We start from the raw sequence: 13,056 nt of genomic DNA, 5'->3' as shown, positions 1-13,056 counted from the left end.
AGAACTTGATGCTGCTTCTTATAAAGCCATACCTTTCCCATTAGTCTGTCCTGATCCAATTCTGTATTATTTTCTTGCACTGGCACTATTCCATTTCCACTTACCAATGTTCTGTACTGGCCAATTTTAGATTCTGTAACTATGACTGGATCATACTGCAAAATCCACATGTTAAGTTGATTTGTTAACAACACCAGGAGTTCAGTAAATAGAATGATGTTCCACATTTTCCATAAGGAAATTACTATTTATACACTTACACTCATGAATCCAAAATATGTTGAAAGATGTGACTGACAACTATTATAACATATGATTTAAAACATTTTGGAGATTTCTATTCTGTGATTTATAATTTGATCTCAGATCTTACATCAGTGGTTGATTTATGGCACAAGACCATAAACATTTAGTGTCAGTGTAAGATTACAACTGATTCTCCTGTATCAGCTGCCTGCTTAATGTGCACAGTATCTAGTATTCTTGCACATTAGCTACTCTGATTTTCACAAACTTGCATGACCTTCACAAAAAGTATGCACTCACTAACAACATAGTTCATCAAGAGGCATGAAAATTAAAAAGAAATTGAAAAGTTATAGCTGCAGACTACATTACAGACAGATTAAAAGTTGTCATGATCAAATGCAGAGATTTTAATGGAGCTGAGATTAAAAATTATGAAAGCAACTATCATACTACAAGACCTGAAAGTTTGACTGTTTGAAATGTGGGAGGGAGACATAAGTGGCAAATAAATGAAGTAATCATAATTTCAGTTTCTAAAAGACATCCATAAGTAAATGTTTCTTTTTACTGCTTCCACCCTTTTCTCGAAAATTAATATCTGTGATTCTGTCATGTATTATTTGCTTCTCTTATACCATACTTTACTAACTTCTCTGCTAGCATCAAACTCTCTTCAAAGGCATGCAGTTAAATTTGTGACCAATCACTGACCGACAGACATGAAAACTTTTATCAGACAAAGGAATACAAGATTTTTAAAATTATTTCTCTGTCCGCATCCACACGTTTATTGGTCTGCTACCATCTGATAAGTAGAAGTTTGTATAAATTCTTTTGGCACACTTTCAAGATAGACTCAGATGATTTTTCTAATTTTAAAATATTTTAGGCAAGAGATAAGAGAGATCAAAGATATGCAGCCAGTATCCCCATACTCCATTTCTCAATGAAACATGGAACAGTAATCATAAATGTAGTACCATGTATGAACCCCATTTCAACAAGCAATGAACACCAGCTTGCAAAGTATGACTGTAGGTATTAATTGTAAACAACTCCACTTCACAGTAGCCATTTATTTTCTGAATTCATTTTCTTATGGTTCTTTTGAACCAGAATTCTGTGCAGTTTGTTCTCTGTTTTGTCACACCCAGCAGTTTTGTATAACTTAATTTATATACTTGTCAGCTTTTCATATAAGGAACTGATAGATAAAACAGCTCAACGATCATGAACATCATTTTAGAGCTACCACTGTTGGCTTGTTTATGATACCTGCATTTGACAGGCACTGTCATTTTATATGTATGTAATGTAGTTTGTAGTTAATAAGAAGACAGAGAGCTCAAACCACCTTCTAGCTAAATATTTTTATTGTCATATGGGTATTTTTAGTAGAAATTTTACAGAAATCCTATATACTGTTATTTATCTATTTCTTATTAAATTATTTTTCAAACTGTGCTAGCAAACTCACAACTGGTCATTTTAGAAATATGCTCAACATTTTACTGTAATTGATAATAACAGATTGAAATTATGTGCCAGAAGTGTTGTGTGTTATATACCTGTTGAATACTATTATCAAGAATTGAAACATTTTTACAAAACCCAGGAAGTTTCCTACATTCAGCTTGCAGATTTACTTACCACCAGTTGTGAAAATTTTCATAAGAAGTTCACAAACATAACTTGCCTATTATACTGAAATTTCCAGTAATGAATTCATTTCTAAAGTACAATTAATTAAATTGTTCTTTTTTGCATATTGTGTGCACAATAAGACAAAAATTTATATTTTACAAAATAAAAGAAAATAACATTTTTTATATTTGCCATTTTCACAGTACTCAATTAATTACAACACTTGTGTCACATGTTCTTAAAATGGCAGAAAATTAAACATTTTATTAACAATTAAGTTTCAGAATATTTTCAGTATTAAAAGAATATTTCTTCTTTGCATGTGACTTCATTTTATATTTTTTAAGCATGATATTTTCTGTTTTCTATGGTCATCCTTCATACTAATGTTTCTTTCTGGCAATGGTTACACTGTGGGTTAAACAGAAATTCATTTCAGAATAATGTCTTCAATTCTGCTTATGACCGCAAAGTTAACTCTCTTAATTGCTAAACTCTAGTCATGACATTCTTGCCTGCACCCATGAGTGACCATATAGGCAGCAGCATGCCTTAACAACATACAAGAACTTGACCATGGAACTACTGACAAAACTAATGTCTCACCTGATGACTCCCTTCCACAATGGACTAAAAGATGTTCAATTATAAAGTATTAATGTTGATTCTTCTCATAAAAATAGCTTGTGCCACAGATGATGATGATGTTGTTGTGTGTCTTCAGAGGAGACCTCTGCCTTTTCCAAGTACAGGTAGTTGTTGAAAATGAGGTAAGAACTTGTTCAGGTTTTTATGTAATGGTTACCAATTCTGTACAACAACCAGCTTGTGATGAATGAGGTAAGAACTTGTTCAGGTTTTTATGTAACCGTTACCAATTCTGTATAACAACCAGCTTGTGATGAATGATTCTTTTACTGTTCCATATAAAGTTCTATATCACCATCATAGAACAACAAATGGGGGTCATATAGGCCAAATCAGCTCAGTAAACAGAAAGTGAAATTGAATTAAAGGGACCCAGGAAAGAAGAACAAAGGATTAAGAGTACAAGAATTAATTGGTAGGCCCAATAAAAATGCAGGATTAATACTAGAGTGTACAGGTGTGACAGAATAATGGATAAATAAGTAACATGAGTAATACTAGCAGAGAGAACAGACTAAATAAGATCAAGTTATGAAGTGCCACTAAAACATCTGAACCATTCTGAAGGAAACTTTGCTTCTCATAATGCAGTCATGTCCTACTACACGGTATAGGGAAGTTCAGACAAGCCTTTTGCCCTGTCACTCAATAATTTTTCACATAGCTTCTATAAGATTTAACCACCAAGATGAGAGATCTAACACATATTTCTCTCTTTCATAAAATATGTAAAAGCAGACAGCTAAGAAGCATACATAGTACTGAAGCTCATTGCAAATTTCAAGACTCAGAATTTACTTGATGTTCATACATTACAATTTGATAACAGACTCTTAACTACATTCATAATTAAGACATGGACACTAAAGAATGTTGCTTTCAGGCACACATTAAATTCCCATCATTGTTCTGTTACATGTTTATTCCTTTTCACTCTTTACTCATCATCATTTAGCTCTGTTCTTTCCCTCAACGCATCTTTATTTTTGTGTGAAACAATCATCTGCCAAAACATACACTTTCATGTTCATTCACAATATTTCTACTGAAAGGTGACTATGTATTTCTTTGTACATTCATGTCCTTGTGTCTTTTTCCCTTCCCCTTCTTTTGTAAGTACTTTAAAAAATAATAAAAAATCTAGTCACCCATTTCAATGTTTTTGATAGTCTGAAAGTAACTGGTGAGTGTATTTATTTACAACGCAGAAACCATTTAACATCCTCATTTATTACAATGTTTGCAGTGAAAATAGTGTCCAGATATACACAAAAAATTATTTTTCCTGCGTAAATATCCATGTGCATTAAACACAAGGCTAACTAGAAAAGCACACATTCCTTGAAAGCAAGAACATAATGTTATGGTAAGATATTTAGACCTGTTTAATTTGTAAACACGGAAAACGTAGTAAACTATAATTGTATTGCATAGTCAAAATTACCATTATCATTGCCAGTAAATGGTTAATATATCATACAGAAGCAGTTTGTATTAGTTGTTTTACTCCATTAACACACTATTTGATAGACCAAATATCTGATGCTGTAGTGAAACTTGACAATGTTGTTAACTACACATAAAGTACACTCTTGCAAATGAAGAAGTGGTCATAAACATATCACAACTAAAATCATAAACTCTGTCACAAAGACTATTTGCAGCAGCAACAGGTTAAGATTGAACAACTATTTTTCCTACTGGTAGCGGAAACTGTTGGGGTGTAATAGTGCAGCTATTACGATATATTCAAACAAATTCAAATTTTTCACGAAGTTCTATCTCCCTCTAAAATGAAAATCATTAGTAGTTTAAAAGAGTGTAGTTCGGCCATTTCATTATTAGTTTTTTGAACTGATGGAACTTTCTAGAAAGAAAAAAAGGGTCAAAAATGGATAAAAGAGAATACTTTTATTAAATAAGATATCAACAAGTCATAGGTTCTGTGATATGCCTATGTCAGAGCATACTTGTTATTTTCAGAATACAAAAGCCTATAGATTACTGAAGTATACAAAATACGAAACAGACATGCAGTTCACATAGCTGCAAAAGTCATCATGACACTAATGAACTTCAAATGGGAATTCAAGGAATCATGACCAGAAACTGATAATGTCGTTCATTTAGTACACTGGCTGACTAAAAAGTGAAGCATGCAGGAGGGAGAAGGAAATGAAATGAATCTACACAGGTTGAAAGGGTATGTGATGTTATTTCACTGATTACAATACTGAATCAGATTTACAAAGACCTTGGCAGTATGAAGCCACTTGTCAATATGACGCTGCAACCTCTTTGCCTGAATGCGTGCATTGATTCAATTGGGATGAAAGTCATGAGACCATTGAATCTTCTCCTGAGGCAAGTTGTTCTAGGTACACCATATGTTGACCAGCACTGTCCTGTTGAAAAATAGCATCATGATACCATTGCATGAGAGGTAACACATAAGGATGCCTGTTACATACCATTGTGCCCTCAGAGTTCCCTCAATCACACTACCAAACCACGACCTGAAGCCATACCCAATGGTTCCCTACAACATGATGCAAGTAATTGCATTGCTGTGCCTCTCCAAAACATTGGAAGAATGGGACCTCTCTGCAGGTCACTGCAGTAGTCACCAAAGATTGTCATTTGGGGTAGTGCAGAACTATGATTCACTGCTGAACACAACACAGTTTCATTCATCAGCAGTCTGTGCTTCCTGGTCACAGCTCCACTCCAAGTTTAGCCATTTGTGTTATGGTGTTAACAGCAGCCTACACATGGGACAGTAATTCCCTAGTCTGGCTGCTATTAGTCTCTGACCACTGCTGAAAGGTGGCACAGAATATTGCAGGGAGTCCATTATTTGTTCTCAAATGGAAGGCACAGACATGAAGGGAGTTATGACATGCTTGGTGCACAATATGTTGATCTTCCCTTCTAGTGGTCAGAGGTGGTCAACCAGAAACTTGAGAATGAGTATGCCTGCCTTCACATTTCCATGCAATCCAACATCGAGCCACTGTCACATCCGAGTGCATAACAAATCTGGATGTTACACAGTTCAACCAGTCGAGCAAATAGAGAACAACACTCTGTGTCCTTTACGCTGATCATTCAATATATGATATCGTTTTCACTCTTATATACCCGACAAAGCCTGGTAACAATACTAAACACAAACAACACTAATGCATTTCTGGTGGCCATTCTACCTGTTGACCATTTCTTCTGAGTGCTTCACTTTTTTTGCCAGGCAGTGCATATTTTGGTAATTAATATCCAGGAAGATAGTAACACATTAAACCACTCTCTTTATCTGCTTACTTATTTTTGGATAGTGTCTTTTCTTATCTATAAAAGGAACTGGAAGCAACAAAATGTTGCCTAAAAAAAGAAAAGAAAAAGAAAGAATAAGATATATTGACCCAACCAGGAAATAAGTAATTTCCCAATAGATCGAATTAATGAAAATTTTTAGTTATCCATTCCTCTAGAGTAATCAAATGAACTTCCTGAAACTGTGTATCTTTAATTTTGCCTTCTTTTAACAGTGTACGTAACTCTTTATATAACAAAAAAGAAACAACTGTATAAGCATCAAAAAATTATTTAAATTTTGTGTTGTCCAAAGAATCACAAACATTGATAGATTATAAGGAAAATATGATATTCTGGAACTAATGATAGATGAGACGTGCAAATCCACTGAAGAAATAAACAAAGTAAAGATGTCTGGAAAGGGTAGTGTTTTGGCACAAATGATTAAAGATGGAAGAAAAGTAATGCAAGAAGAACTAGCAACATTATTTACAGGCTGTACATGGAGGAAGTTCCCAAAACCAGAAAGAAGGCAGAGAATATGTAAGAAACTGTAGACCAATCTTAGACACTTCTGCAGTTATAAGATACCCACCAAAACTATTAAACACTGCAGAGGAAAATACAGGATTTAAATCATAGAAAAGAACAAGCAGGCTTTAGAGCCTAATGGGGCACAATGCATCATTTTCAACTAATGACAAAATTATGGCATGAAACAATGAGTAAAAATTACTAATTTGCCTTGGCTTCTTAGATTTTGAGGAAACCTTTGTAACTATTTTCAACAAAGTCTGTAATAATAACACTTAAAAAATAAGGTACTAATTCAACCTATGTTAGTGTACTGAAAAAAACATGTATCATTGGACAGCTTCCATTAGACTTAATCAAGATAGTGGGAAATTTAGAAATGACTGATGCTTGGTGATTTCATTTTACTAAAAATATCCTCAGAACATTAAAGGAAATTACAGCTCTCAAAAAGGATAATGAAAGATAAATAAGTGTTAATGGAATATATCTGAACCATTTTAGTTCTGATGATGACATTGCACTAACACAGATAAACTTCAACAGCTAATGCATGAAGTTAAAGGAGAATATCTGAAAGCAACTGAATTGTACAAACTAGCAACGAAGCCATACAGCCAGTTGAAAAGTTTTTGTTACTACTGGATGGACAGAAGAATAAATAAACAAAAGAGTAAAAATATCCTGTAGTGATTTTGGTTAGCTAAATAGTTTTGAAAATAAAGCCTCCAGTCTATCTGAAATGGAAAATTACAGTCAGTGTGTATCATAAGTGTTGTGACTCGCCAATCATTCAAAGCGCCGCCACGCAATTACGCGCAACCTCTACATGCGGCGCTGTCTGCCAGCCATGCAGCAGCTGCGCCACCTAAGTGGCCAGCCGAGCAGCGGCCGCTAGACTGGGACTCAGTGCTCATTCGAATGCTAACGTGTACACATGTCTTGCTTGTCAACTTACTCTGTGACTTATATGTGTTGTGTCTTTCTGAAATATATGTGTTAAACTTGACGTTATAACAATAAGTTTTGATTAATGGCAGTGAGGCACAGAATATTAATGCAAAAAGCATTCAAAAACAGAGGGGGCACCCGGTTGTTAATGGTGAACTGCATGCTGAAATGGAATGTGGACAAGAGAATAGATGGTAGATAGACCAAGGAAGTTTTCTCCTGGTTTCTTAGAGATAAGAAAAGGCCAAGTAGATATTTTAATGGAAGGTGAGAAGATGACAGTAGAAAACATGCAGGAGCAACATGGCTGTGTACTGCTGAAGATCATAATGGATGGAGAAGTCTAGATAAGCCCTTTACTCATCTGTGGATGTTGACTGGCTGCTGAAGATCTTGATCATGATGATACGTAATTCTGTGTTCTTAACAGCAACAGCTAACATTCTTTATCTACCAATCTTTCAAAAATTTCTCTTATATTACTCTACATTTTTTGCTAAACTAATTTTTACTGAAACTATGTGCACATCTTATATCTTTCTTTTGACATCAGTTTTCAGATTGGTTTAATACAGCCAACAATAGCTCCCTCTCCTGTCCCAACCTCTTCATATCAGAGTAACACTTGCACCAGTCATCCTCAATCACATGTTGGATATATTCCAAGCTCTATCTTACCATACAATTTTTGCCCTCCATGACTCCCTCTATTGCCATGTAAGTTATGCCCTGATGTCTTAACATATTATCTTCTCATCCTGTTCCTGCTTCTAGCTCATACTCACAAATTTAAACGAAGCAGTTAGCAAAGAAAAATACATGCAAAGTGTGTTACAACATTTAAGTATGAGTAAGAGGCAAAAGCAAGATAATACTAAACAAGCCTTAATTGATAATGACTGTATATGAGAATTACTTTCCACCATGACATTCAGAAATATAAATATATAAAAGAGACTGAGAATTTTTAACACAAGGACATGCTTTATTTTCACACTGACAAATATTTAAAATAAGTTGATGTGCATCATTTGCAGCAGGATGCACTCTGTTACTGGTTGCATAAACAATGACATTCTTTGAAGCATGCGAATTTAATTGGAGACTTTGTGACATGTTTGTATGGGGTGTCTACATGATTGTGCACTTTGATGAGAATGTACTTAATTTGGCAAAGGAGTGCTGGTTAAAAGCAAGTGATGTGTCCGCACTGTTACTTGTGTTCATGTGCCAAATATCGATCAGCCACAGGTAAAATACATACCTCTTCTACTACTTCATGCAAGCAAATTTCTTTTGTGTAGTTGGCTACTGTGTAAGTGTTATAGCCTGACTTTGTGGGTGTATTGATGAGAGGTGGAGCTACTCGTTGACTCAAACATGATGAAAAAGATATATTCTGTACAACCTTTTACAGTTCACAGCATTCGCTTCTGTAGAGAAAGAATTCTAATGTGCAATAAACAAAGGTGTTCTAGGTTCCTCAAATAGTTTCCAAATCCACCACAGTCCTACTAGGCACACACTTCACATGTTTGGGCTCAAAATAGATATTATATTATCACAAATCAAAACAAGTTGCATTATTTACCAACACCCAAAGTGTAGTTGTTATGGAGAGACAATAGGAAAACAGAATAGTTGAGGGAAAGATGTGAGCTTACAAAACTCTCAATGTGTCAACACCAATAGTATTACATTTTAGTTTATTGTGACAAAAAAGTTGTTGACTTGCAAAGTACATGGCAGGTGTTCAATACTTTGCGATCATTCTTTGTCATTTCTTCCTTTTACTTTATAGCTTTGAGTGTTTATTAAAATACTAAATATGCAGCAACAGATATAGTCAAAACAAAAGACTGTTGATTGCTGTTTATTTTGGTAGCCATTCAAGCATGTTTTCTGTCTTTCCATAATTTATGATAATAGTGAAACTAATTCTCTTTTATGGAATTTTTTTCTGTTAGTTTGATGTTACATATGTCGTCATCCATCAATATACTTAACTACCACAAGAGGAGGAATATGTTTAATTACTTTAAGTAAAATGGTCACTGTTTTGAAGGTACTTTTAACTTTCAATACAGCATGTTCTAAGAAAACTCTATAGGATAAAAATTCTGCAAGACCTGACAAAGAGTCTAATTCCGTTATATAAATTTCAGCTGGTCGCTGGCAGTGGCAACACGGAGCCAAGTGGAGAATCTGCAAGTGCCAGTGCAGGAGCTTCAGCAGATGCTGGTGTTGTAAGAGATGATGGATACCAAGCAGGTGTCCCTGGACCAATCACACGGTTGTTTATCATTGCCAACCGTGGCATTGCCAATCTCATGCAGGACCTGATCTTGGTAAGGGAATTTCAGGGCTACAATCAATAATGCGCTATAACAAAATATTTTTGAACCATCCACTTTCATGATTTATTCAATAAATTTGTCATTCTTTCATGTAATGTTCAAGTAAATGTTTGCAGTTTTCCATTAAATAAAATAGTTTTTATATTAGAAACATCAGACAGTTATACTATAGAATGTATCATCTATCAAAATCAGATGGTGTGGAAATTTGTGTTTATCAGACATAAAAGAAGCAAACTGAAGAAGTCATAGTCGACAAACCTTTATTTTTTGTGACAGTGCTATGTCCAATTACTATAAATTACAAATTTCACTGTATCCTGTTAAGACTCATTACATTTGGGAAGGATTATTTTGACACTTTAATATGTAGTGTGTGAATTTCTTTAATGCTGCCTCTAGACAAAGACATCACTTTCATAGTGCTTCTGAAAATATGTCAAAATGCTTTTTATGCTGACACTGTCATAAACTCCTTAGGAAAGTAGAGAAAAGTGAAACATGCCAACAGGTCAAAGTGACTGCTCATCCCCATTCAGGGTATACAACAAATACCTTGTTGCATGGCACCAGGAAGATTTCTAAGATTAGCTAACCAAACAGAACATCACATGAAATGATTTTCCTAAACACTTTCATAACAATTTTTGATTTCTTCATTGCTGCTCACTATTATTAAGTGATGCCAACCTTCATTCTAAGAGTAGTTCAAATCAAGCTACTTATATACCTGCAAACTGATACGCTTCCTACAGCTTAACAACAGCAATACCAGTATTCATTTCATTTCAATATTGTCTATCAAATCTGGTCTTAGCATAACGCCTCATTTCATGCTGCTTCATCAGCATTAACATGATACTTCTTGCTTCAGTCTCATTATATCACTCATAATAGAATTTTTTTAAACTGCCCTCAGATATGTTAATTATTAGTAGAAGATGTGCACAGCATTCTCATCCTGGCATCACCAACAGCAGATTTCAAATTTAGTAACAGTTCTAATGTTTGCTTTTCAACATTGTACATTTCATGACCAAAGTTGGCTTTAAATAAAGTTTTGTTTTTATTTGCCGGCTCTTCATTTATCTGTTGATGTTTCTAACCTTATAGATATTTTCAAGATTATAAGAACATTTCTTCCAAATGCAGACCATCAATAGATTTGACCAGTAGAGTCTCTTTTGGAGTCAGTTTTTGTCTTTAAGTTACCATGATATTTATCTTCTTGAAGACTTCTCACTTTTGCTATTTAATTTCATGGTAAATAATTAAGGATCTTCTTTTATTTCTTATAAACAATTTTGTTTCATCAGCATTTCTACGTTGTCGGCATTTTTAACATTAATTTAGCAACAGTGTGAGATACTAGAAACCCAGATTTTCCCACAATTACTGCACTATATAAATAAAAAAAGCAATAGCTGTGAAATACACATTGGTTTGTTATATTATTGGATATTGACCCACTCTGTATCCCAGTATGGAGTTTCAATACTTACTACTTTATCTAAAAAATGATATGATTAGCTTAACAAGAACTCATCTTCTTACAGATCTCTCTTAACCTGGGTTCTGAACTACCTGCCTCTCCCCCTTTTCACGTGTGTGTGTGTGTGTGTGTGTGTGTGTGTGTGTGTGTGTGTGTGTGTTTGTTTTTTTTAGTTCATAGGTGAGCTATATGATGATTTTTCCAGTTTTAATGGAAGTGAACAGATGTGTTACAATAACGAGGAATATGTACAGTGAGGATCTTGTGAAGAATGTAAGTTCTGTTTCCATAAATTTCATTTCATGTTTTAATTACATTCTCTTTTTTGACAGCGCCTGGCTCAGACAAGTGAGAGGATAGTGAACTTCAAGGCCCGCCTGATCACCTCCATTATTTAAAGAGAAACTGTTCGTTCCTGGTACAAGGATCATACCTTTATGACTCTATCCTCATGAAAAGTGTTATAATTAAAGCACAGGCATCTTGTAGATGGATTCTGCAGCAAACTGGACACATGTTCTTCTTCCTTTGACAACGTGGACATCATAATTTCATGATACAGAGAACAGAGCATATGTTTAGGTCAGCTGATCATGGGTTCAGATCTGTTGCATTATTGTCACACAGTACGTGTTGTGTGAGAGACTGAATGGCCACTGGCCTGCTACCATTCCTCTAAATACCGATGTGACTAACAGAAGCATATAGAGGTATATTCAGCTAGTCAGTGGCACTTTCTTCTACATGTTTGCTTGTGCTTTAATTTGATCTACAGTCTATGTAAACTATCAACCATTTCAATAGTTACCATTGAAATACTCGAGTGAATTACTGTATATAACAGTGGAGAAATTGAAAGTTACTGACAATGGCAGTATTGCTACATTATTTAAACAGTGACAATTGTATTAGATTTGTTTTGTATAGTATCTGTGTAATCGTATGAACTGAAATTTATTATATTTTATGTGAAAATGCATTCAATGAGTATTTTATAATTGGTTTAGATTGAATGTTTTATTGATGAGGCATCACCTACACAGCAATCTGTAAAAATCTTAATATTTGAAACTGTAATATTTTTATATAACATTTGTGTTACATTGTATGAATATTTTTGTTATAAAAAGAATTATACAACACTTGTCTTGTTAAGTCTGTTCTTAAAATCTCTATCCCAAGTCAAGAAAATCTATTTCTATTTCATTCTTAGATACATTAAATATGTGCTGTGGAAGTGACAAGAGATTCCAAGCTTAGCAAAATGAGACCAGATTGTTTTGGGAAATATATTGATTCACTAACATTCTTAGTTCCATAGATTTGGACATCTAGTGAATAATACATACAGGATTCCAATACTGAGAAGTCCATTCCAAAACATGTGCATAAGAGCATGAGTGCAGCACAGTTTAATGTAATTTCTGTTTCTTGACAATACCACCACTCATTACTGTATCCTGCAAATAACTACTTTGCAGATTGTCCAGAGGGTAACTGATTCAGTTATATAGCACCACACAGATTCTCATCAGGTAGGAAAGAATGTATGCAATTTGAAGCTCCAGGTGTATAAAACAGAATTCATGGAGGAACAGAACTGCAGATTGCTTGAGCTATAGGTGTAAATTTCTGAAACAAAGGTGATAAATTTTCTAAATCTCTTATCAGTATATTTTGACTCATCCACCTTATGACTGAACAAACTGCCTTTACTTTTCAGACCCGTCACCACTGAGGCAGATTGAAAATCCAATGCGCTTTGTACTGGCATTATCATAACCGAATGATGAGAAGATGCTACTGTTTACCTGCATCAAACAGTCCAGGATTTCTTATCTGGATGCCTTTAGTTGCAATTATGTTTTG

General features: G+C 34.5%; 1 protein-coding gene across 1 annotated transcript in view; it reads left to right on the top strand.

Annotated features, from left to right (window-relative positions):
• Positions 1 to 12,243, top strand: part of LOC124788976 (putative lysozyme-like protein) — a 161,117-nt gene extending 148,874 nt beyond the window's left edge. The window contains exons 7-8 of the mRNA XM_047256265.1: positions 9,504 to 9,686; positions 11,520 to 12,243. Of these exons, the coding sequence (XP_047112221.1) occupies positions 9,504 to 9,686; positions 11,520 to 11,585 (249 nt within the window). The 3' untranslated portion in view covers positions 11,586 to 12,243. The remainder of the gene's footprint in view (positions 1 to 9,503; positions 9,687 to 11,519) is intronic.
• Positions 12,244 to 13,056: the final 813 nt, after the last annotated feature.

Source organism: Schistocerca piceifrons, chromosome 3, assembly GCF_021461385.2.
Source record: "Schistocerca piceifrons isolate TAMUIC-IGC-003096 chromosome 3, iqSchPice1.1, whole genome shotgun sequence".
In the NCBI taxonomy this organism is placed as follows: domain Eukaryota; kingdom Metazoa; phylum Arthropoda; class Insecta; order Orthoptera; family Acrididae; genus Schistocerca; species Schistocerca piceifrons.
This window is presented reverse-complemented; position numbering and strand designations above follow the sequence as displayed.